A 27,393-nucleotide genomic window follows, 5' to 3' on the forward strand; every position below is an offset into this window, starting at 1 on the left:
GTCTTAATTAGAAGGAGAGCTGGAAAATTGTTCAAAATATTTTAGTGCCTTAAAATAAGCTGCTTTTCTTAATACTGGTTTTGTACAGTGCACAATAACTTTGGAAGTTCTGGTCTCTAGGATGACATTATTGCTGCTTTTCATACCCTGATCGGAAAGGCTGGGTTTAAAACTTAAAATTAAAACGTTACTCACTATTTGGCTAAAGAAACATTAAGCATTTAATTTGAAGTAAGTATTTAAGTGTTCAATTTAGGGATGTTATTGGAAGGATCTTCTAGAATTGTGAGCATTAGAGTGAAGAGATGCTTTCAAAAACTGTTTTTAGTGCAGTCATCAAGAATTAATATCACGTAAGGATGAGCAGAAGAATTTAGTGTTATTTGCAATTGACCTAGCTAGATTCATCTTACATAAGTAAATAGACACACTTGGAAACTGTGTTAAGCACAGGTTGATCTGGATTCTGCTGCTGTACCACTTGAACGCTTGATGCCAACACAAATTCCGAAAGAAGCATTCCTCCCGTCCAGTTGCTTGTTCTGGCTGCTGTGCTGCTTTATACCAGGGCAGGCGTTAGGGCAGCTGACTGATGAATTGGACAAGGGAACTGATGTGGGTTAAAATTAGCTCATTTTGGGGGAAGGAGGAGGGTTGGCTTCAGCTGTGGTTCCCTTTAATAAATTCTCTTATCCAGTTCACTACATGGCTACGCAAATGCTTGTGTGGTACAAGGAAGGGGCTAGGCTATGATTGGGAATGCGTAGGGATATAGAGTAATAAAGAACTGCTTCTTACAACAGCAGTATCAGCTTTTGGAGGCTTTAAAGTTTCTGGAAAACATGACTGCGTTCTCACCTAGAGTGAGACTGGTATGTAAACCAAACATTTAAACTAGAGGTAACAATGTGACCTGTTTGTGTTAGGACTTCTTTTTTAATGTGCTAAGATTTAAATTGATTCCTTAATTAAAAACACCTTTCTGCTAGTGCCATATCTTTTAACAAAGCCATTTTTTCTTCCAATTGTTCAGGCATTTACATTAAATAAATGTTTAGACCGTGATATATATTTAAGCAGTTTTACTTGCTTACCTCTTCAGTCATTTTTAATTGCACTGGTCAGTCTTTGCCATAATTCTGCTTTCCAGCTGTTCACAATATCAGTTAAGAAATGGTAAACTTTAGTAAATTATAGAATGACTAAATCTATATTCTAAAATATGACATTAATATTTTTGAAAATTATCTATCAGGCTACCTCAAATCTTTCCTTGGAGGTCTCTGATTGGGTCTGTATCCTAGTTTTGCTATTCCTTTTAAAATAACCATACTAAAATATTTTGCTCCTCCAAGTTACCAATACACTTAGAACGTAAAATCCAGTTTAATAAGCCTTTGCTGGGAGACTGTCTGTACGTTTGCAGAGTATCCTTAAAGCTAACATAAAGAAGGTACATAAATCATGTGTCTTATACCATTTTACAAAAATGTCAGACTGCTGGAGAATATGACTGAATCCTTCTTCATTTTAAATTAAAACCAGAAAAAAATTGCAATTTAAAACATATTTGGATACTTTACTACTTAAACAGTTTATCTTGAAAATAACTTAATGCCTGCAGATATTTTTTGATTCCTTTGTTATGAATTTTCTCTTACAGATTAAATGAAATCAAACTAATCATATGGGCTTGTCTGCTACATGTTGTTATAGAAACAGCAATTTCAAAATGAAAGTTGAGATTGAACATCAACTCTAGACGTTCTAACTAAAATCTCTTCTGGTTGCATATGTGGCATTTTCATTTGTAATGTGAAGCTGATCCTTTACATGTAATTGAAAGATACTTTCTGAAAAGTAATGAAATCATCTGGATTTATGAGAAACTCTCTGGAAAATATTCACACTGATAGCCTTATTTCCCTTCCCTTTGAATCGAGGCTTGAAGAAGCCGTTAAGACCAGCAAGGTCATTACTTCAACTTCAGATGACTTCACTGCTACTGCTGTTGAGCAAGAATGGTTCTGCAGTTCCTATTATGCAAGTGCTACTATTATTGTTCCAGCTAAATGTGATTATAACGTATTATATTGCACAACTAAGTAGGCAAAGAGAAATCATATTTTCTGTAGCAAAGAAAATTTGCTGGAATCCAATTTGAACAAGAAATATTCCTTATGGGCCAGTTCCTGAATTTTTTTCAAGTTTTCTTTAGTTTGAAATGAATAATAAAGGCCTTGCCTACACCTGGTAGCTTAGCCAATTGGCGCATGTGCCAGCAGTTCACGTTAGTTGCTCAGTATTTGGAATACATATGCTATTGTGTCCTGGTCATAAATTATAAAACTTTATTCTGTGCCACGTGTGCCTGAAGGTTGAGGAATTCTGGGACGTCGCTTTGAATTAATGTAGGCCTGTGATTTCCTTCCTGGCATATTTTGCCAGTGCAATCTTTGATCTGGTGCCACGCAGTGCAGCAGGCCCAGAGCTATCTCTGCGTTCATGCTAATCGTTGAGGTGAACAGGATGAGGAACAACGAGTGTTTGCAACCATGGGCTTAGAGTTCATAGATCGGTTGCTAAACAATGTAGCAGGAGTGAAAGGACAAAATCCAGCTGGCATTTCTGCAGACTGTTACCTTGAATGACAGTTCTTGTTGGAACATCTGTTCTGGGCTAGGTCAGGTAGAGAAACTAGTTGGAAAATGTAGTGATGGCTGCAGCAGCATAACTTCAGGGGAACCATACAGTATTTCTAGGGAACCAGGGAGTTCACCCTTGGACTGGAGCAGAAGGATATCAATATGAGTTCTTGACAATGTGAACATTTAGGGAGCCAGCAATATGAGCAATATTCTCTGCATCAGGGAACTCCAGCAGTGGTGAAATGAGAGCAGCCCTGAAAATATCTATGTTCTCTGTAGTAAGGTCTTTGTCCCACTGGGACAAGCCTTCATACATGGGAAACTATTTTGGAAAAGCACAGACTAGTTAAATGCCTCCAAATATCTGGTATCTCATGTCATGTTGTGCAGTTTAGTCCTGCAATTGCTTGAAAGAGATTGTGGATGCAGGCTGGAGAAGCAGATATAATACCCAGATCCCACATGGTGGACCTTATAACACACATGCTCAAATTGAGTGGTTTAGAAAGTACGCTTTATGGCTCCCTGATGCTCCACAGAATGCTGGCTGGTCATATAATGCCATCTCCTTCTCCTGGTTTTCAGCTGCTGCATTGCATTGAAGATATCTAAAATGGCATAGAAATCCTAATATTGCTCTTCCATACTATACTTGCACATTATACTTACCATCCAGTGGCCACATGGATGTTATGTTAATACAAGTTCACAAAACAATGAACATGAAAGGAGAAAATATTCGTAGCTGTTCTGGTGAATTCGGTCTTGTGCATTAATGTGATTGAAAGCCATAATTTTAAATTTAACCATATTTCCCTGCTTGCCTAAAACAAACCTCGAGGAAATTGTTAACATTACAGCAGAAACCTACACATGAGATTATATTTTGTTTCCAGTGTCGTATTGTTATTTCTTGGTTTATTTTTTGGTACTAAAAACTTGAGGGACATTTGTTATATGTGATTTGGTTTGTTTAATCTTAAAATAGGTACACACAACTAGATCTTAGGCTATTCAATATTTTTCTCAAGAACTGTAATTTGTTTTGATGTCTTAAAATGGTCTTTATAACCAGTGCTTATCAGTGTGGCTTAAGCAGGAAAGTATTGCACCTCAGCAATGAAAAAGTTCTCTCTCTCTTTCTTTTTTCTTTTTTTTTTTTTTTCTTTTTTCTTTTTAGCTTAAAAGATGAGCTTTCCAGAGAGGTATTATCAGGAAAAGAGATTTTTTGATTTGAGGAGAAAAGTATAGAGGAAGGTTTGTATTTACGTTACATTAGGAAAAATCTATCATTTTCCCTTTTAGTCTTTCCTCACCTTAAAAAAGAAAAATCTTTTGCATCTAGAACATAAGTCTGGCTTCAGCATCCCCAGAAAGGGTCATTTGTGTTCAAGATTCAACTCAGTTTTTCCTATTCCGATCCACTGATTGTTCTGGTCTTTACAATAGCTGTAGCAGAGTTGGTTCAGTTCAGTCTATCAGACTGCGAAAGGTTGAGCATTATTATAACATGGTACCTTAAGACAATTTTTTGTTGTTGTTTTGTGGGGGTTTTTTTGGTTTTTGATTGGGTTTTTTGGGTTTGTTTTGGTTTTTTTTTTTTTTTTTGTTAAGTGGAACTGGGCATGTAGCGTAATTCACCCAAGCTTGGTAAATTCATCGGCCCATTATTGTAATGGCATCTTGTATCACTCCTTAAATATTCAAGCATCAGATATAGATTGTTGCTTGAGGATTTATCTCCTTTGAATAATACCATAGTTGTGGGATAAAACCTGCAGCAAACATCATTAAATAAACTTGTGTGTATGGTATGCTTGAAGTTCTTACCTGTCAAATGTTAATCAATTTGATTTAATTTTTTTGCTGGTATCTATGGTTACCTGAGTTAATGGGATATAGAGCGCTTATGGATGAATTACTTCATCTCCTATTTTTAGACAGAAGAATTTAAATGAGCATATCCATCAGATATGCTACAAGCAGCTGTTGGTATTTCAAATGGTTACTTCAGTAATGCATTTAAAATCTGGGGAATGTTCCGTAGAATATTTTTTGTTTTTCTGAGTATCAGAACTAGGCTTATCCCCATGGGATCCCATGTGTAAACTTAATTTCTGTAAGTGTATATTTGACATCTTTAGCAGATGTTTGACATTTGGTTGAATTGTATAAAAGGAACATGGTTGGTCTGTCCCCACTGTATTTTGAGGAATGCCCTGAGCCCACCTTTGTGGTCAGATTCGCTGTCCATCCAGAGAGGAGACGTTCTAACACAACTCTGGCTGTGGTTGTTGGCTTCCTTCAAACCCTGGGGCATTCCCCATGCCAGGGGACACCTTTGTGCGGCAGGAGGGCGCTGCATGGTCTTAATGTGCGTTAGGCAGCCTCGGGTCCTGCCAGGCTCCGGGGCCAGCCAGCTGTAGGGTGCCGGCTGCTTCCCTGGTGCCAAAAGCCATCATCCCGCTAGGATTTGGGATTATGCTGCTCTCCTGGATATGCCAAAAATCCTTTTAAGAGCAGTGTTGTAATAGGCCGTTGCTTGTTCAGTCAGGTTGAATTGTATATGCAAAGATATTTCTGGGGTTTCTGCTTTTACTTTTGTAAATTAAGTAATGTTAATTATTTTAATTTGTTCATCATGTTGTGATGAGCAGCAATGTTGACTAGTTGTGTTCTGGAAATTTTTTCAGTTGTGTTTTATCAGACTTTAACTAAAATCTTTCAGTATTTTACACATGAAAAAAATTTTTTCACTCAGTTAGGGGTAAGTGCTTTTTTTACTGTAGCAATGCCATAACAAAGAAACTAGATACTATGAAAATACCTCTGGATCTAGTCTAGATGATAAAAATCAGTTGAACTACGTCCCCGAACAGAAGGGGGAACCTTGGCTGTAACAGTACTGCTGCGTAACCTGAGAGCCTTTCTAACATTAGCTGAAGAAATTTGATAGACTTTGATATAGTTCTCATATATTTTTTAAATTGTTTCTATGTAGCTCTCCCTAATTAAGGCAAAACTAAAATGTCTATTTTGAAATGACAAATAGGATTTTTTTATATTAGAGCAAAATGTTTTTTTCATGCTGGAAGTTTGTTCTAGCAGAACTGTATGAGTAACTGCTACAAATGCTCCTTTAAATGTGGACTAGATAAGTTTCTTTTTAAATTTCCTGTCACTGTAGTATTAGCCCTGAATGTCCTGATTCACTAAGATGAACATAAAATAGATACAAATTTAGAATACATTGCATAAACAATGGCCCACAGAAGTACAGTAGGAGACCTAAATAGTAGCTGTAACAATGTGGTTGTCCAGCTGAAGAGTTCAGAGAAAAGGAGCTGCTTGCTGTTATTTTAGATTATTCACTAAACTACTGTGGAGAAGGATGAGTTGTGTGAGATGAGCTGGTAAAGGCAGAGAGAGGGAAAACATAGAACGTACATTCTATAATTCAGAACTAAATTGCAGTACTTCTGCTCCATTCCCTTATTTTTCATATTTTATGCCATTTTAATAGTTTTATGAGAAAATATTTGTATAAGCAGTTCTTGACATTAGTTCCTTTTTTTTTTTTAATTGGAAATTAATCTGCATTAGATAAAAAAGCCAAATGATACCTCCCTTGCACTGTCATTGGCCATAAGGTGATGCCACTGTGGAGCTGAAGCAATAACTCATTACTACAGTTTGTCGTTCCTAGGAAACTAGAATTCGAGCTGTGGATAAGGACTCCAAGAGAAGAACTAATAACTTCTCTGTTATCAACCCCGTGTCTGGAGAGGCTGTGATGCAACTTTTTGCTACTGACAGTAGGGAAGAACTTCATAAGTGGATGGAGGCTTTCTGGCAGCACTTTTACGATCTGAGTAAGTAAGCAGGCAGTGCTGGCAGCGTGCCTTCCAAGTGGGGTGTTACTTAACATCAAAGGGATCTTTGAACAATTTGAATTGGAATTGCCTCATAAGCCTTTGTTTGCAACGATGAGAAGAAAAATGTCCTTTGGGATAATACTGGGTGGTGGTCTAAGCCGTTGGAAGGCAAATATTTGACTAAACCAAAGTCCACGTGTTCAGTCTGAGTTTTTGCAGGAAACCAGAAGCAGAATATGTCCATCAGTCCTGAAAGAACCTGATCTCTTTTAGCAGTGTTCTAGATAACTTTTTTAAGAACTGCTAAATTCTCACCATCTCTTCCTCCACTGTAGCAGGAAGAGTCCACCTTTGCCTGGGCATTCTACCAGTGGTGTGTTGGTTTTGTGAGGTTCTGCAAGTATGAAACCTTTGGGCGTGGAAGCCTTAGTGGGAAGTGGTGAGGTTGCTGGATTCATTTGGGGCCTTAACTAGGCTGCAGATTCAGCCAGCCCTTGCAAGTAGGCACATGTATGTGGGATTTCCTTGCTCAGCAATATTATGGATGAATTAAATTGCAATTTGTTGCAATAGGGTAATTCTGTTGGTAATTCTAAGGTTTTGGTACCCCTTGTCACACGGGAATATGCTCACCTAGCCACGCTCCAATCCAGTCTTGCAAATACACGCTGCTTACTTGAACCTTGTAAAAGCTGTACCTGAGGCTTTGTAACAGAGGATATAAATGAAATGATAAATTGATGTCCTGATCCTTTGGCTAACCTCTGGAACGATACTGTTCTTACATGAGAGAAGAAACTAATTTATTGGTGTAAAACAGTGAAACGGTATTGAAGTAGTATACTGTGTTGCTTGTTTAACCTCAAATATTTATTATAAGAACTATATAGATTAATTTGTCTTTGTCTTTTTCCTCTGCTTTAGTAGTTTGACTCACAGGTTTATTAAGAGTAGAGAGCAACTGTCAGTTATTATGCTGTCATTGACAAGGTATAGTTGGTTCCTGATAGTCATTTTTATCAGAAAACAGAACCAGGTCAATTAATGAAATATTAGTCTTTAGTCAGAGGCCACACCAATAAAATCAGTGAATTGAGGTTGTAGAAACTCGATATTGTAGTTCGTATTTCTAGTCCTTTCTAGCTCTGATTCACAATGAGAAAAGGCTCTATCAATTAAAGAAACACACCAACCAAAAACTAGGGCATCCTCTTTAAATTAGCCATAGACTGGGGTAAGAGAACTACTTCTTATTCATTATAGATAGAATACCCATGGATTTTTTGAGACATTTTCCTTAGGTTCAGAAAAAATGGGTCACTTGGCATTTAAATGCCTTTTTTCTTCCCTGGTTCTAAAATTCTCTTAAAATTAATGTGCTCAGAAAACTTGGAATGATTGGTATGAACAAAGTAATTTTACTGTGTCTTGTTTTCCTTAAGGTCAAAATCTATTAATAGGAAAAGAGGTTTCCTTGTCTGCTAACGGATAAAAGGCAAGTTATCCTCTATTAAAGACAGAATGTTCCTTTACTATAACATTGTAACATAGTTGTATAACATCCAGCTTGCAGTATATTGGAGGTTGTCCGCTGTAACTTCATGAAGCTTCCCTAACCTTAATTTTTTTTTTTTTTAGTTTTTTTTTTATGATGAATTTATACTGTGTTTGGGGATTTGAAGGCAAATTATGATATTTGACCTTCATAGTATAACAATACTGCTGGGATGCTTAAATTAAGGGTAGTAGCTTATGACCTTAGTGCTGAGAGAATGAGTACAGAGTTGAAAATACAAATGCATCCTGAGCATTCCTACTAAACAAAAGTAAATGCTTACTGTTTAGCATTGCTTTGGAGATAGTTTCCTGACACAACATAATAACTTCAATTTTTTTTCAAGCTGAAGTGTTTAAGTTCCAGTCATTGTTCTCTTTTCTCTCTCAGGCCAGTGGAAACATTGTTGTGAAGAACTTATGAAAATTGAGATTATGTCACCACGGAAACCACCTTTGTTCTTGACAAAAGAAGCAACCTCCGTCTACCATGATATGAGTAAGTGGGATTTGTCTTTTCAAGTTGCAGGGTAACAGAAACAACATTGTCTGTATTCAGATGGCTTCTGGTGTTGATGTTGAAACGCTGAGTTTTTCAAGGACAATTCAGACAATGAAAGAGCAACATAATTGCATACCAAGGCGTTCATATTAAATCCGAATTTGTAATAGCACAAATAATGAATACATTTTTTACCTTGAGCCAAAAAATCTGCAATCTGAACTGTAACTAGGGAGCCTTGAACACATTCAAAAAAGCTGTCACTAGAAATAAACACTCATCGTAAGAGTAGTATAAAGCTCAGGAAATGTAAAGGTAAAATAGTCCAGTCTGCAAATCAGTAATGTCTTTAACTAGCTGCATGAAATAAATCTGCTGTTCTTAAAGCTATTGAAAGGCTTACCTAACATAACTTACCTAATTGTTTAGTCTTTGGTAATGATGTTGAAAAATATGCTTGGAAAATCTAGCTAGCATGTATCTGAGACTTGTATTTTTACAGAGCAAAATGGTATGCAGCAGGATTATTTTAATAGTTTCATTACAGAAATAATATTTACAGACTAGAAAAAGTAGGTCACTTTGTTTTAATGGATCCGATGCAGTATTGGCTGAGAAACACCGTACAACTATAAAAGCCTGACTGCTTGCTGCTTGAGATTGGAACTGTGAAGATGCTCAAAATGCCATGTGGGTCATTGAGTTACTGTGCATCAGAGCACTGAACAGTCAAGAGAGTCCTATCTAAGCTATGAATGCAGAGTAGAAAGGCAGTAAATCAACTATATAGAAGTCTTACGAAGGTAATACGGTAGCATAATTCTACTGATACTCAGGTACATCAGTGAGGAGCAGAACACAAACTCTGTTTCACTCTTAATATACCATTTTTTTTCTTGCTTGTTTATAGTATTCATACGTAAAACCCTGTGTTTAAAAATGTGTTGAAAATCATTAACATGTGGCCTGCAATAGAAAAGATATTGCTGCTGTTTGAGGCTAGTATTACTGCAGTATACATAGAAAACTCAATATGAGGGATAAGAAATGAGACAAGACTGTCTTAAAGCACATAAAGAAAAATGATATATGTAAAGATGTCCCATTTTCTGCAGGCTGGAAGCACAAGAATATTTAGTCATAGACTTTTTCATGGGCCTTCTGTGAAACAAAATTTTCAAAGCACTAGACAACAAAATATGTTTAATATCTAATACATATAGGTTTCCTAGTAGTACATTATTTTTTCTACTTTTACTTGGAAAGAAATATCAATGCCTACCCTGTTGCCTCAATGCCAGCTGTCACGGAAACAGTTCCCTCCTGTCATCTTAGTTGTCTCTCTGAAAGCATATGTAATCTTTTCCATTTCATCCATTAATACTCTTAATAGTAGTCCAGACTTCATGAGACATTGTTAATACGGTTTTGTATTCTGAATAGTAATAATGAAATAGGTAGCAGTAAAATCATTGGTAGCATTTTAATCCGAGTTAATTGCTGTCCCTCAAAATTACAGGCATTGATTCTCCAGTGAAAGATGAGGGCTTAGCTGATATCATACAAAGAAAAATTGAAGAGAGTGATGGCGAGTTCCTGCTTGGCCAGCAAAAAGAGTCTGCATCTTCCCTATGGGCTTCACTCTTTGATGGATCTCATGAGATGGTGGTTCAGAAAAATTTGCATCTGGGCTCAAAAAGAGATACTACAAGTCCTAATGATAGCAGAGGAAAGAAAAGAAGAGCTCCACCTCCACCTTCCGATAAGTCACCATATAGTGCAAAAGCACAGGTGAACACAGAGCACTTGGGCAAGGAAAACTGGGGGAAGTCTGACCGTGCATCTGCTAGTCGTTCTTCCTTTGACTCAAAGTTATCTACGAAAATGCAGCAGTTGCAGACACCCATTGCTGCTCCTCGCAAAACTGGTCCTTGTAGAAAAAGCAGTTTAGCTGGCCATGGGAATCCCATTTCATTGGTTAACAAGACCGAGTCTGAAACCAAACTGGTACCAACCCCTAGACAGAAATGCATCACAGAAATGCTAGACCCTAGATCATGGCTGCAGCCATGATTAGCTTAGAAGAGTCCCTGGAATTTTAAGTTTCTCAGCCTTCTACTATAACTCTTAAGTAAAAATAGATTTTAGCATGTAGCTTATAAGTATTGAGGCTAAAGTTTCTTTTCTTTTATGCAGGGCATTACTACTAGCTGCAGTGTCAGCTGTACTCATTATCGCTAATATCTAAATAATTGCACTAGTAACAGGGGGAGTTATCTCTATCTTAAATAACTCTGAAAAGAGTGGTGCAGTACTTTCCCCTTGAAAAATGGTCAGTGTTCAGGGTAACTCGGCGTCCCTGCAGCAGGGATGTTACCGTTGCCTTCGACCCGTCCCTCAGCTTAGCCCATCTGCAGCTCCTCAGAGTAGTTCAAGTGGGAATTTCACACACATTTACACAGATCTTGCAAAGGTGATTTTCTTGGGCTCTATGCTTGGCTTCACCTAAAATATTCTTATCTCTCCCTCACTGTTTGGGAACCATAGCTTATAAGATAATGTACTGTGAAAAGTTGTTGTGCTCTTCTGAACGGCTGTGTAACTCTGTATGAGTTTCTGAAGCAGTTCTATCAATTTAGTGTGGGATCTCCTAAGTTCTTGCTGGTTCATGCACTGTCCGAATGGACCAGGATTATTTGTATATGAGCAAGAATGTGATCCATCATTGCTGCTTATTTCAGACTAACACAAACATTTAAAAGCAGTACTGCATATAAACATCTATTCAGGATTTCATTTTTACGGATGTTTTTTCTGACGAATGGGGCTCTGTAGCATAGCTTCTTCCTTTGTGGAGCCTCTCAGCTGTTCCCGGTAGGTAGCTGGTTTGTAAACACGACAGTGTTACTGGTAAACAAACAGGGTTTTTTCACCACTCGTTCTTTCTGAAATAGCAGAGAATAAGTACTTCAGGTGAAAATATTGAACTTTGATATTCTTCCATCAGACTGTTCACCGTTTTTGTAAGAAGCATGGGTTATTAGGGTTCCTGTGGCACCTGCAAAACGTCTATTGCATATGGAAAAGATTCTCTTCTCCTGGATCCACAGCTTAAATATCCAACCCTTTCCTTGGTTGATGCATTTATCTCAGATGCTGGAACTTATCCAAGAGCAAAGGTCTGCTTGCAGATCTCCCTCTAGAGCCTTGGTATTCAGACCTGTGTTGAAAGAGTCATATCAGCAACTGTGTACATACAGTTCATTAATTTTTTTTTTTTTTTCTAAAGTGCGGATGGCTTTGGGAGCTTTACCATTTCTCCAGAAGATATTGTGTGCATGGTTGGTTTGTTTGTTTTATCTATTTTTTGTCTTCTGCTAAGCTCTTGGCTGCACAGCTGTAAAGGTATCTGCTGAATTCCCTCCGTAGTTCATTGGCTTTTTGGATGGGGCTTGAGAGGCAGGTTTCATTTACAAATCCTTTCGCAGGATTAGAGCCCTTCATTTCTAGAATGTCCTTGTTCATTCTTCGTTTAATCACATTCCATTTTCCCTCTGAAACAACCATAATCATTCTTACAATAAATCATGCTGTTACTTAAGTGGATGGTTTGTGAATGGTTTATAAATAGGAACAGAAAAACTGAAGAATAACTACATGATTATGTAAATCAGACACAGTCGACTAAGTGGACTGTGCAACTCTGAACAAGAAATAGGAAAAATAAACAGGGGGAAAAAAAAAGCATATTTTCCAAAATCCAGCTGCAGTTTATTTAGCTTTAAATCTAGCCTTAAATGTTACTGTGCTCTGGAAAGAAAGAATACCTTTTTCTTGGTAACCCCTTTCCATTTAGTTGTTATATTCCAAAATAAATCTCATAAATATATAAGGCAAGAAGGCACCATAATGAGGATTTATTTTTAAATTCAACAGGCCATTGAATTTCAACGAGCAGTTTCTCTATTAAATTCAGTGGCTTTGTTTTGAACTGAACATACATATTTTAGGAAGGCATTTAATATTAATTTAAAGTCTTCAAGTGATGAGAATTCACTCATACCTCCTGTTGCAATAGTTAATTACCCCAAGTACATTTTTCACTTGATTTTCTATTTGCATTTCTAGCTCCACCTCAAGTTATTTTGGTCTTTTTATGCATTTGATTGCTTATATTGATCTCTGTAGTATCAGCTTTTCTAATTGCTTGTGTGTAGTTATAAATCATGATTATGTCCCTTTTAACCTTTTCTCTGATGAGATGTACTGAATTCCTTAACTTTCTTACGGCAATGAATGTTATCCAAGACTAGTTAATCTTCATGTTCTTCTCTGTACTTCTCATGTGTTGAAATATTTTTGAGTGTGACATCTGAATTAGATGCCACATGTCAGTAGTGATCCATGGGGTCTGTATAGAGACATAACATGATCCTCTTACTCTGATTAATATCTCCCTCCTCTCTTTCCTCAAAAATTGTATTATCCTTTTTTTGTGGAAGCATTGCCTTGGATGCTGACTTTTATGGCTCAAGTCCTCTTCAGAGTCTTTTTCAAGAATGCGGTACATCATCCTCTTATTATCCTACCTTATTTTTTCTTAGAAATATACACTGTATTTTACCAGCATTAAAATACTGCTCATGAAGTGATCCAGATTGCTCTGTATAAGTGACCTGTCCTCATTCTTTACTACTCTAGCAGTCTGCATGTCCTTTGCAAATTTATTGCAAGTGATTTTTACAGTTTCTTCCAGATCATTGATTTTTAAAATTGAATGCAAGGCAAGGTTTGTAGAGAGAGGTGATAAGTTTTTATTACATCAGTGACATGGGTAGGGGGGTGGGGAAAAGCAAACAGACACGCCATTGAGTTCATGTCCCTTTTTTCCCAGAGCCTTTAAAAAATTGAATAAGATGGAAAACAACTATACTTCTTGCTGATTCCCTATTAATACTGCATTTTGAAATTAGTTTTCCGTCTTCAACATAACGTTCTATATTGATTTGATCTAGTACTGATATTTTAAAGAAAATGATGTGTTCATCTGGTTTTCAGTAGGTGACTTAGGGTTCTTATGGGTAACACCTCAGTGCAGGTGTCTTTGCAAGCCGAGCTTACTATATCAAAGAGTAAAATGCAACCTGTTGTTCAAGACCTATTCTCCACAAAGCTGTGTTGATGGACATTTTATATCTATCCTTAAATTAGACTCATATGAGCCAGTTGACTATATTGCCCTGATCACCTCTAAACAAACTAGGCCATTAATTACCCTGATCATCCTGCTTCAGAACAACCGTGTTGTTCTTACGGTCTTGTGAAACATCATGGCAGCGTTGAGACTTGTTTAACTAATTGCACATTTAGGGTCCTACAGCTGGAAAGGCTTCTGCTACTGAATGTAGTTTCTGTTATTTTAAACAACCACTTTATAATCCCTATTACGAAGCATCAGTTGACTTCAGGTTTCACTATTTATTGTTATTGACCTAGTCTTTTTTTCTTTCCCCTTCTGTATTGCATTTATTATTGCCTTCGCATCTTCTGTTAAGCAAGTTGGTTTAACTGATGAAAACTGCAGGCCACCAGCAAACGTTGATCTTAGCTATACAGTAAAGTCAGTTGTCGGAAATACATTTGTACTCAGCTTTTGTCTATGTAAGAGAACATAAATATTAGTAATAAAAACAGAGCACAATTTCAGGAGTATGATTAGAAGATACATCTGAGGAAAATTGACATTTTTTGGCTTTTCCATATAGTGACAAATTGTAATACTTCATTACTGATACTGGTCCCTTATCATTGCATAGGCTTGTTCAGAAATTAGAACTCTTCCTTTGTTTTTTTTCCTCAAGTTTTCCTGACTATAATGAGGATGAATATTCAAAACAGGAATTAATACCAATAAATTGCTTGTACCAAGCACTCTAATAGGAGGAAGCCAGCTACGTCGCAGTGTGGTACAGTGATGTTTTAGGCTTTGCACTGATTCACTTCCCAGGCTGTGTGGTCTTAAGGACGTGGCCAAGGCAGTCGCTGAAGCCCGACTGTTGGTAGTGCGTGGGGCTGGGGGGCTGTTAGCTTTTGTCCTTCAAAGTGGAGGTGCAGGGGAGTCTAGGGGCAGAGAGGTAGAAGGCAGCCTGTTCCTTACGGGACATGGTGGAAACCATTTAACTGCTGCTTCTGGGCACTAAAAGAGAATGTACCCATTAAGCCATCTAATCAGTTGCATTCCATCATGAGGGTGCTTTAATTGCATGACTCAAAATATCAGAAATCAAAAACCAAAAGTCATTTGATTAGCATCTATAAACAATGCCGAAATAGGAAATAGTTCACAAAGGCACAAGTGACATCAGCCAGCCTCCCGCTGGGACAAGGCTTGGAAGACAGCAGGAAGCCTGTGGCTTCTCCCAGGCCTTGCATCCCATTGCCCCATGTTCACATTTGTGCAGGCAAGTCGGTGTGCTGCTGCCTGGCAGTGGAGTCCATGGAAAACCAGTATTTGTTCAGAGACACTGCACCCAGAATGAACGGCTCAAACTACCCAGTGTAGCACGGTGAAGACGTTAGTGGCATCTGCTACTGCTGAACTGCATGTGATCAGGTACTTTTCTGAGGAATATGTCAGGTCCACTCTGAAAATCGTACCTGCTTGTTCGCTGCTGGAATGAATTAATTGCTGCTTAAAAGCAGAATTAAGTAGTGGGATTGCCGTCTTGAAGTCGGACGGAGGCAATAGTCAACCTGAACTCTTCTTTTAGGAAGTACAACTTGAAAGAAATTGCTAGTCCAAACTTGAATATAAATTTCACAGAACATGAACAACTTTTGCAATATTGCCTGAACAAAGACTTAATTTAGTAACTTTTATATTATACCTAATGTCTTTAGCTGTTCATTTGGTCTTGGAATGGTAGACGGTACCTTTTGCGATTTTAAAGACATCAGCTTAAAATGTTTACATTTTTACTAGTATTGTGATTTTATTTTTTTCTATGGTAATTATATTAATAGTTATTTTACAGTTGTTTGTACATATTTGGAATACTGTCCTAGTATTCAGAGTTGATTTGTAATTAATGTAGATGCCTTAATAGAAAAATGCAGATTTGGACACTAACGTATTTTGAAATGTTAGAACAGAAATCTTCTTTTTTTGCTGCTAACATATTGTATTTCTGTTAAAATATGCGAGTGAAATTAAAAGCATTTCTAGAGTAAAAGGGTTTTGGTGTAATTTTCTTCACTCTAGAATTATATTAAGCTTTACTCCAGTTTATAAACCATGGGTGACGGCTGCTGTAAAATCAGAGAACTTATGGGTAGCTACTTTTCTACTGGGCCTGCTGACTGTATCCCGCTAGGCTCGTACTGACAATAGCAAACAGTATTGGCCTCAGTTTTCTAAACTGGAAGAAGGGAGAAAAAAACATTTGGCAGCTAGCATTGATTGCTCAACTAGTTGTCCAGTGTATCCAGTAGATCTCTGTGTGAATATGTAAAGTTAGAAATGTTACCTGAGATTCACCTTGTTTCCACGAATGTGCCTAAACGTTTTTTTTAGGTGCTATCTTGCTTCTCTCATAGTCTTGCAAGAAAACGTGTCCTGAAGTAGATTTACATCATTCCGTCTGCTTTGTAAGGTCAATTCATAAATGAGCCACTGACACTACCAATACCATCCATTCATTTTTTTCTTTCACAGGCAGTCGTGTTCTGAAGGGCAACTCCTGTTCGCCTCACCGGCTAGAGCTCGGTGTAGCGCTGCTAAAGCTAACTGTGCCACTCAAGTAAGGTGTTCTTTTGGCCCAGTTATCGTAAAAGAACTGTAATAAACGTAGAGGGAATTGTTAGACATTTTAATTTTAGAATATTTGACTGATTTAAGAGTCCATGAAACAAACAAAGTGTGATTGATAATTGCAAGGCAAGCCAATGCAGCTGAGTGATTTAATGAAAATCATGCTGCAGCTACAGTTGCTGCAGTTTGCTTTAAGGGATCATAGTAAAGTAAGATATGATGATCTCTTCATATAACCATTAGCAAATGGTTACACTGTAATCTTTCCATGTATGTATTATATATTCACAGAAAAATCTGTTTGCGAGACATCAAAATAAATTGCTTTTTGTGGGGAGAAAACAATCTTTCAAGACTTCTATATCAAGATAGCTTTCTAAATGTTCTTTACGTACGTCCCCAGAGGGAGGAAAATTATAGTAACTAGTGAAGTGTCTTTTATTCTGTTAAGGCTTTTCTTCACGTTTCTATAAACTTCTTCCAAAATAGTTACAAAAGAATATGATTTATAATATACATTGTCTCACCTGAGGGTTTTTTTTTCAAATATTGTCCAGTGTCACCGGTGTCAGAAAGGCGATACTGGAATACCTGCAGAAGGAAGTTGTGGAGTTGTGTTTCATACACAGAGAGCTTCTTCCTAGCCCTTAGTAATTACAGGCTCTTTTATATGCAGATGTAGAAAGCCTTTTATCCTGTCAAAGTTTCACTGCATGTCTGTGTCTGGACATGAATTCATAGTGGCAGTTAAAAGCAAAAAATTGTATTTTTTAATTTACTTAAATTTTGGCATTCACTGCTGCCTCGTAGAACTTGCAGTTTGATGATATGCCACAAGAGTTTTCTTTCCAAACTTTAAAATTTGTATATTTTCTTTTGCGAAGAGGGAAAGAGTCAGCAACCGTCCATCACCTTCCTTTTTTTGTCATTGGCTGTAAAGGTGGTACCAAAATACAAATATATTTGCTTAAGTTTTTTCACCCTGAAGGCAAACGGTCCCAGTCTTTTCCATCTTTCTTTGGATTATCGTTTCCATTTTCTAATTAGTGTCTATTTCAAAGTCCCACATGTATTTTGACGATATCTCTCTTGAGCTGGGTGCCCAGAGCAGAACACACACTTCTAGCTCAGGGGTACTCTTGATTTACAAGAACATAATATGTTCATTAGTATTATCACCATTTTAGCTGCTCATTCTGCAGTAGCGAAAAACAAACAAAAATGTTTCCATCGCTCTATGGCCAGAATGGTCTGTGCTTAAATAAAGACGCACCTTAGGAAAGAAAAGAAGATCCTGGCACTGTTATGGTGAGCTTAATTTACAAATTTCTCGATAGCAGGAAAAATGTTACAGGTGCGTAGCTGGCACAAGTAAGCTGCTTTGTCCACACAACATTTGCTTTTCAGATGGCAGCAGCTGCTTTACTTCTTTTGGTTTTGAGTGGTCATTACTCTTCAGTCCCTCATGTCTTTACGCAAGGGTTGAGAGCTTTTAAAATAAACTGAGAGCAATTTAACTGACCTTCTCATGACGCGGATGTATCAGCTGGAGTCACAACTGTCGAAGTACTGAGCTGCCAGATTCTTAGCCCGGGTATTTGGCTTGTAGGAAAACTGAGGGCCTATGGCAACTTTGCCTTTCTTTCTCCTGAATCCAGTCTTCCTGACTGAACGCAGGCAGCAAGGCTGCTCTTCTCACCAATGTCGCTTTATCCCATGGCATGGGCTATTTGAAATGACGTGGGGCAGACTGGCTCTTCAAACGTGGAAGAAACTTTGCTCAAAGTTAGGAGAGTCTCACTTAAATTTTATTGTGTAAATGGAAAGCTTTTTATTAAGGACAAATGCTAATAATGGTATTCCACACACAGCTCCAGGTCAAATTGGATTTATTATTCCATGCCTTTAATATATCAGAATTTTTTATTATTTTAATAAGAGTTCATTTGTGTGTCTAATAATACATCGCATTTTACTCATGACTTCATTAGAAAGTTTCTTAAACATTTGTTTGATCATTATCCTTCAGTAAAGAATGGTCTGCTGTCTTGGGACTAACTTGGGTTTATCCCAGCTCATGCAATAGCCAGTTAAGCCTAGAGACCGATGCACACTTTTCCATTTATCCATTTAAAATAATTGTATAATTCCTTGGCAAGTAAAGTTAGTGATTTCCAAGCATGAATGCATAACCCGTTATTTACATTTTTCATAAGGATAAACCAGAACGTATCAGTCTTCTGCTACGCTACAGCTCACTAGAGTGATAAATACAAACTTCAGCAACAACTTGTTTACTTGCCTTTTTCTACATGTGTCCTTCGGCAGGGCAAATTTTGTCAACCGTACCTGCAAAAAAAAGGAAAGGATAGAGCCAATTATTTAGTTAGACTCCATCTGTCTCTTATTGAAGCATTAAAGAGAGCCAAGGGGTTACTACAGAAACAATTATTTGAATCAGGGTACCTAGTTACAAGTGTATAAATCCAGCTTGGGCTCTTGCCTATATTAAAAAAGAGCCAATGCAGGGGCCACAGCTTCTCAGCTCCTCACCTATAAATAGGGACAGTAGTGACGGTAGCTTCCATCACACTTTTTGAGGCATTAGTCCTTAGTGGTGCTGGATTTGGCAAAACAGTGCATCGTTTCATGACCGTGACCTAAATACCACCATCCTCACAGACTCTTCTGAACTGGGGGCATGCAGGAAAGGGAAAAGAATTCAAGTTCTCCCTGTTTCTAGAGAGATGACGCTAACAAAGATATTTTTAATGTAAGAACAGGGCAGTTTTGAAAAGCTGACTGTGTAGGAGTTTCATGTGACCCACAGACGCTCAATTAGGATGTTTTCTGCAAAGCCGCCTGACGTTATCACAACCATTCAGCTTACTGAGCAACTTTTTCAGCTTTTTATAGTGACATAATATTCGGAGATGATATTGTTTAGTCCTCGTACTTCACTTTTGACGCCCCTTACAACAGAGGGTTTTGAACCTTTAAGCTCTCCTTCCCTTTCAGTTTCACTGTAGGAATTAGTCTTATCTTATCTGGCAGGAACATCTTTCATCTCAGCTGGCTGGCAAAGCACGCGAGGTACAGCAGCTGAAAGAAGGAAGCGTGGCCATGTGTTTGGCTAGTGCGTTGCAGGCTGTGGCTTGTCCATGGAGCAGAGTTTGGGACTGTCTCGTGTGAGACACTGTGACCCTCCTCGTGCTGTTGAAGGCGCAGCAGTCACGCCGGTGAATGCCCTGCGGACAAAGGAGCTGAAGAGGGATCAGAAACTCCTTTCCAAGTGATGTCTTCAGTACCTGCACCAAGCTTCAGCAGTGACCCGCTATTTTCCACAATGCTCTAGTCCCAGCGAAGCACCAATACGCACACTCGAGGTGCAAACTCTCCTGACACCACCCTGGACACGCGGCAGAGAGCGACCGGCACTGGCGCTGCTGCTCTTCCCCAGCGCCCGGCTCCGAGCCCCGCTGCGCACTGGGACACTTCTGCCCAGCCAGGTCCAGAGCCGAGATGCCCACATGCCTTGCTCTGCTCTTTATCCCACTCCAGTGCAAACACAGCAGCTCCCTTCGGGACAAAGTTTTAAAGTGCTTTATAATCATTAAGCCTCACAATACCCTCTGGGTTAATTAGTTGTATGGCAGGAGAAGTCAGCCACAGAGGTTACATGTATGAAATACCCATGTGTCCGCCTTTATGCACCTGATCGTGCTCAGGTTTGTTTGCCCTTTTAGCAGCATCCTGATCCTATAATCAAATTATATGTATAAGTTCTGCTTTTGATAATCTAAAGCTTAAAAGAACAAACAAGCAAATGAGCTTTTCCACGGCCGCCGCCTCTGTTGCAGTCCGGCGTTTCAAGGTGCGATCCTCATCGAGTGCTCCCTGGAGCAGGGCTGCGGCTTACCGAGCCGGAGTCCCTTCTGGCGCTCTCATTCATGCATTCTGTCAAACAACATTTTCTTTGATTTTTATCAAGATCTTCTTGACTGAGATCTTCAAAGCAATTAATTCAGTGCTCCATGATTGCAGCTGCTGAATAATTGTTTGTTAGAGTATGTTCTTTCCCAGGCAAGAGATGTAAAATAGTTGCTCCCCTCAATAAACAAGTTGTCAAATGTGATTAGTTAATGGACCTGTAATCATGCAATAGCATAAAGGTAAGGATTTGGTAAGTGCGATGTGAAAATGCGTATTTAAATTAAAGCTATAGGGGAAGATTTTCCCATAGGAAATCTTTCTATCAATGCTGAAATAGACTATTTACCATTCATAATGATTAACTGTAGATCATTAATTAAAGAAAACAAGAGATTAGTCATCAGGCATTTAAAATTAAAGATGCATTGATTGTTTGAGTTACTTTTAGGTCTGGCTGGGAGATCAGGTTTGTGCCCGGGTCCCCGTGCCTGAGCCAGCCTTCCCATGTAAACTGATATGCAGAAGTAAAAGCCTATTAAAATTAAGGTAAAAAATTTACTGGCCAGTATTAAGCTCCAAGAGCCTGAAATGTGATCCTGTGTTCCTAGTCGCCAGCCCTGTAATTCTCCGTACTGCTCTTGGTCAGATGCATGTCAAGCAGCAGAAACGGAGCACTCGGGCTCGTCGTTCGTGGGGGAAAGGGAACGTCTCATTTTTGGCAAGTGAATGCTGAATTCCAAGCTAAATGCAGTTACAGCGAATGTGTATTATAGCTCAAAAAGCTCATTAGCTTGTTCTCATCTCTAAATAATGAATCTACCTTTCTGCCAGCTCCTTAGGAGAAACCTCAGACAGTGCTGCAGTGGCATCTGTGGAAAGCTGAAGCCCTGTGCAAAGGAATCTTGCAAGGTTGGGGTTCCCCCCCTCACTTGGGAAATGTACATTCGATGGTATCGTTTCCTAAAAGAGTTTTCCTTGCCAGAAAAAAAAAATACTTTTTTTTGTTAAAATTGTATCTATTATAGAAATTTAATTCTCCATTTGGGAATTACAAGCAGTAATACAATAATAATAGTTGTTGGTTACCACACGCTAATTTCAAACTATTCCAGGCAGCTGCCTTCTGCTTTCTGTGCAATCTCTTAGCATTAGGCTCCAATATAAAACGAAATTACTCTAAGCTGTCTGTCAAATTTGACTATTCTTTTAAAATCATGTAGCTGTTACTTACATTATGTAATAGGAACTGGGGTAATTTAATTACTAAGTCACATATGAAAAATAAGACTTCAGCTTGCAACCTTCAGGTAATTAACCACCTAACTACTATTAAAAAGAAAATAGTCAGGGCACATAATGCTGGGGCGAAGGACGTGTCAAAGCCACTTCACCGGTGGTGCCCTGTGTGGTCAGAGGCTGCAGGGTCATTGCTGCTTATAGCCCAAAACCTGCTCTTTTTTTTTGTTTGCTTTTTGGAGGGCGGGGGGAGGCAAAGCTTTCCTGAGCTTAGCGGTCACCACCTCCCCTGATGCTGTCAGGATGAGACCCCTTCACGCTCCCAGTCCTCACGTCCCTGCTGCACACGTACCCTGAAGGCAGTCGTTTAGGAGTGGGCTGGCGCACTCCTGGCCCAGAGAGCTGCGGTGGGCAGGGGGTACCGGGGCCCGTGCCCTGGTGCCCGGGAGCCAAGGCTGGCCACAGTCTGTGGGCTCCCTTGCAGCCTTGCTCCCACCCCTGGGGGTGCCCCGCTGGCACGAGGGACGATGGCGCTGGGTTTCTGCAGGACTCAAGTTTGATGCCCCTTCCTTGATGTTTTTCACAAGATGAGCATTTGACTGGGACTACAGGCTACCAGGTACGTGCCAGTAAAGCAGGTTTGTAAGTACAACTCTTCGTTAAGAATATTCCTCTTCGCTAACCCCGGATGCTAACATTGAGGCAGTTGGCTTTAAAAAAGTCATGGAATATTATTTGTATTGACATTTTGGCTATTCAGTCCAGTAGGTCACACTGCAGGGGCTTCGCTTTTCTCCTCCAAGGCTATTTTATAATGAAACTTGAGATTCGTGAATATGGAACCCCACAAATTACCTGTTTAAAGCAAAAGCACTGTGCTTCAGTGTCGGCACACTTACAGCTTTACCCCACGGTTTTGCTCCAGCCCCATCTCCTCTGCAGCTTCCTTCAGGGCCTGTCCCACTCGTCATCTCCCTCCTGGCTGGCTCGCAGTGTCCCAACGGGATACTCTGACTCCCCCCTTCTTCCCACCCCACCCCACCTCTGCTATCCTGGTGTGGTGTCTAACAACGGTGGTTACCTAAGAGGGTGTTCCAAGGTACTGGACCTTTTAAAAGTGAGCGGGTCAGCCGAGGGGTAATCATACACATACGAATGTGGTTAACGGCAGGGCTCCAGCAGCCGGAGCGTGACGTAGGTGGCCAAATGTCATGATGCTGGCAGTGGTATCCCCCAAGCCGCTGAGGCCGAGGTTAGCACCAGGTTACTCCGTCGGACAGCTGCATTGCTCACAAAGAGCGTCCAGGTTTTCCTTGAAGGCTACGTGCTGGATCGAGTGGCTGCAGCCCTTCTTTGCCCACACGTTGCTCGAGAGCCGTCCTCGTTAGTATGCAGCTGGTGCGGTTCACCGACTCTGCCAAGCAGAGCTTTTTAATTCTCCCTCGCTGGAGAGAGGAAACTTCTGAACAAGAGAATGATTAATGGGGGGGGGGGAAGCAAACAAAATTAAAAAAGGAATAATAAAAACCCTCAATGAAAGTGAAACGATCAAGATTTATGAGGATTCTATGAATTCCTCCCGCTTGTTCAAAGCAGGATCGCCCAAGTTTCAGCACACCACGCTCGGCACATCTATTAATGAGAGTAACCGTGTTTATGCTTTCATTTACGCCACCTTCGTGCCCGGAGGCTCCAAGCGCGAGGCCTGTTCACACACGTAAGGAAAAAGCAGGAAGCCAGGCCTGAGTAGCTCAGGACCCGCTGGGAGGTTGTTGGCCGCGAAGGGCGGGTGCCGCCCGCAGCACAGCTTGGAGGGGCCGCGCAGGACAGCAGCTCCCGGCGCGGGGACAGCCGGGGAGGGGACACGCGTAGCGGGGCACTACAGTGAAATCTGGTTGTTCATGACTCCACAAAGCATGGTATTTGGATAAATCCAAGTGTCCCTGGGAAGGCTAACCAGCTCCATTCAGCAGTGTTCACTGTAGCCCTGGAGAGATTTGTCAGGCGCTTGTTTTCCTTCCGTCCCCTTCACAGCTTTGATGGAAGTCAATGAAATGTTGCCGGTCAGGTTTCTCACCGTGGCCGTGGACACGCAGTCTTCCCATGCTCCTACAGCAGTAAGCACAAGCCAAGCTGATTAAGGGTGCCTCCAAGCTGCTTGAAATTAGAAATCATTGGAGCACATACGCTTTAGCAGGTCTTTTTTTCTGGTGAGAGTCCAGCAGAGGAGAAGTGCCCGGCTCAGCTGTGAGACATCTGCAATGAATTGTCTTCATACGAAACACTGAACTTGAATAATACCCCTCCACTCCCCACGACAGCAGTAGTAGGTGTTTGAGCATTTTTCTTCTAATAGCTCAGCTTTGCTCTGCACCCCTCATGCTTTCCTTCACCACCAAACTCCCTCTGTCGCTGCGGGGGACAGGGGTGTTCGCAGCAGGCTAACCTGGGTAGCACAAGCCAGGGCGTTACAAAGCACGACTCTGACATGGTTATCTTTGTAGGCAGCACAAGCTCACGTTTGTTCAGGGTGGATCACAGAAGCTCTCCCACGTGTTGTGTTGCAGGACAACTGATGGAAGCCTTGGGTATAACAGACGGGCAGGTACAATACCTGAGCACAGAGACGTCTCAGCCCTTGCAGGCAGAGGTCACACCTGAACTCTGAAGAGCTGAGGTTTGCAGCATGGTCACTCCTCAGTGCAGTGATCCAAAGCCCAGACTGCAAACCTTTCTGGACAAGCTTGAGAGCCAGATCAAAATGTTGCAGATTAGTATAACCTATGTACACCAGTGTTTAAAAAGTGGCCGCTCCAGTATACAGACGTAATTCCTGTGAAGAGGAGGGACGGAGGAACAGAGACTGCATCCCTATGTATTCCAGATAAAAATCATACCATTAACTTGAGGTTGAAATCTTGAAGTCTTTGCGCTGACATATGTGTGCACACGCGCACAGACACACCGCATGCACGTGTCAGTTTTAGCACAGTCAGCAGCCCTTTAAGAGGCGCTCCCTGGAGCCCGGGCAGCCGGGGCGCCCGGCGTGCCGCTGCCCTCCAGCCCAGGCCCAGCGCTTGTAAAACGTGACACCCGACTTCGGCGTCTGCCTGTTGTTTCTCAGCTAGATGGAGCCAAGAAGTGACACGTTAATTCTTTCCCCTCTTCCTGTTTTCTCAATTGGATAAGGAAAAAGAAATAAAATAAAATAAAACAGCATGAGCAGAATTTTTCCAATTCTTATGACCATCTATCTAGATTACACCAATGTCAAAACTCGGGGCTGCTCACCTGCTGAAGACAGCCCTGTCGATGAAGCAATTCTCCCTTGGCCGCGGGCCACTGTTGCTAATTTGCCGGCTGCATTTTCTGTGCTGGTCGAGGTGAGGCTACCTGCTTGTGCTGCGGCAGGGTGCTGTGCGGCGGTGCCCAGTTCAGCTCGGGATGATCTGGCACACGGCGATGGGTACGGCCCTGCAGAGCAACCAGCCTGGGCAGGAGAAGCAGCGTAGCCATCACGGCATTGTACATTGCGTTGTTCCAGCAAATACAGGAGGCCTAATCAGCCGAGCAGGAGCTGCACTGCCTGGTGAATGCAGTTGGATTCAGAGCTATGCTGCGCAGCTCGGTTACCCAAGGGGATCTTAGAGAGAGGGCTCAGTGCTGGACCCCAGGCAGGGGCCCGGGTGTGGGTGCTCCCCTGCCCCGCGGAGCAAGCAGCTCGCAGCCCTTGGCCGTGGCTGCTCCCACGGGGCGAAGCTGCGCCGGGCACTCTCAGAGCAACAGGTACCGGCCTGCCTGCTCCGAGGAACGACGTTCGGCTGCAAAACCTGGCAAACCTTCCTTTGACGGGAACTAAGAAGAGAGATTAAAACAAAAAGTGATGTGGCACACAAGAAAAAACAATAGAGAGAAAAAGGAAGGCCTCAGAAAGGGGAAGATTGGAGAGTACATATTTTTTGATGGTCAGGAAGATCAGCCATTTGTCCCTCCGAAAAAGACTGGGGGGGGAGAGTGGCACCGGCTGCAAAACCAATAGGCAGTGCCCATTTCTATTGGGCATTCAGCCTGGGGGGTGCGCGTCTGCCTGGGGAAGGTGCGGAGGGCACGAGAAAACCATCGCTGCGATGGCGCCTGGCCAAGTTATTTTCCATTGCTGAAGTATTTCACCACAATTTATTACTTTGACCTTGCTGCCTGTACTCTTGGTTCCCCCCCGCTTTCTCAGCGTCCGGAGGCCACCGCTGGTTCGTTATGCCTGCTTAGGGCACGGGCATCTCTGGGGAAGCTTTTGGTCATCCTACCTGCCTCTAGAGCTCAGGTACGGCCGTACCACCCTGCCTAACACCGAGTCACCGAGTAGTGAGACAGCAAAGCCACCGCGCCTACAGCAATGCACTGGAATTTAAAAAAAAAGGTTGGTTTTGGAAAGAATAATAAGAATGAAAATTAATAACGTATCCAAACCCCGCTTCACCAGAGGGAGGAGGAGCGGGGATGGCACCAAGACGAGGGGTGCCACCAGGAGCGCAGAGCCCCCAGTCCGCCCACCGGAGACGGAGGGGCCGCAGGATTTCTGGTCCAAGTAACCTTGTTGCTTTGTTTGAAGTATCCAGCGTGCAGCTGTAATTCCTTTGCGTCTGATCCATATGGAGATGTAGCCTAATTCTACTAGCGTACAGCTCCTTTGCCCTTTCTGGGATTTTCATTACACAACCTTATAAGGACCCGTCCGAAAAGCCCAAGCCAGGCAGAGTTGGGAACCGCAGTTCCCTGCCATGCTGATCTCAATTCCTTGGTCCACGTATTTCCTCTGAGCGGAGGAGGACCGGTAATGGATAGGTGCTACAAGGCCAGCTGTTTAGTGGGACTCCCTCTGAACTTGGATAAATCATTTGACCGCCTTCTGCCTCCATCAATCCCGTTGCAAAAGTAGCTTAACGCTGGCTCTAAATGAAGAACAGCTGCTCCCCTGAGCAGAGCTATCATGCACCAGTGGAGAGAGAGGGGGTTAAACAAACACACACACACACTCCGACTGCAGCCAGTGGAAAACACAACCGGTGGCTCCACTCTGGGAGTTGTTCCTCTGTCTCCATTAGCAGCTGAAAGCGAAGATGCAGGGGAAGATGGAGGCACTGTGGGGTAACGGCTGCTTTCTCAGAGCTCCCCTGCGACCTGGAGATCCTGCGGCTCAGGGCACGGCGGATGGAGAGTACGGGGGCTCGGGGTCTGCCGCTGCGAGGCGCGGCGGTACTCTGAGGGGTGAAGGTATTTCACACCACATTTTAAGTTACTGGCAACAAAATCCTCTTCCCATTGACATACGTAACACCTTAATGAATTAACACCCCTGCCTTCCCATTCCTGCCTCAGAGGCCAGTCTCTTCACTGCGGCAGTTCCGACCCTTCTCGTCTGCCTTTTAGAGATGTTTTGTACAAGTTTGGAGAAGAGTCGCAGCAGCAGCAGCCTTATAGGAGATCTGGTTCGGGTTGGAAACCTGTCCACACCGAAATGGATTTGGCTGATCTCACCAAGGTAAACTCATAATGCGGTGGGTTGTTTATTTATTTCAAGTTTATTTTATACCAGTTATTGGCTAGTGTTTGGTTGGGCTGCAATACAGCTCCAGGTGGGAAAATGGAATCCACTCTTCTCCATCCCTTGATGGAGTAGTGCCAGCTTCTCACTTTCGTATCAAGAAAAATTGCAGCTGGATGAATGACCTGCTTCGCCTAATTCAAAAGGTACCATAAATGAAAAGAGAACCGTACAGCAGTTTTTACCGACCCCCCCTCCCCATCCTGCTCTTCAGCGGAGAACGGGATTTTATT

General features: G+C 41.3%; 1 protein-coding gene across 1 annotated transcript in view; it reads left to right on the plus strand.

Moving 5' to 3' along the window:
* RTKN2 (rhotekin 2) overlaps nt 1–12,465 on the plus strand; it is a 39,289-nt gene extending 26,824 nt beyond the window's left edge. Inside the window, exons 10-12 of the mRNA XM_075154268.1 lie at nt 6,355–6,520; nt 8,469–8,576; nt 10,099–12,465. Coding sequence (XP_075010369.1) covers nt 6,355–6,520; nt 8,469–8,576; nt 10,099–10,652 — 828 coding nt within the window. The 3' untranslated portion in view covers nt 10,653–12,465. The remainder of the gene's footprint in view (nt 1–6,354; nt 6,521–8,468; nt 8,577–10,098) is intronic.
* The last annotated feature ends 14,928 nt before the right edge of the window (nt 12,466–27,393 follow it).

This window comes from Calonectris borealis, chromosome 7 (assembly GCF_964195595.1).
Source record: "Calonectris borealis chromosome 7, bCalBor7.hap1.2, whole genome shotgun sequence".
Classification (NCBI taxonomy): Eukaryota; Metazoa; Chordata; class Aves; order Procellariiformes; family Procellariidae; genus Calonectris; species Calonectris borealis.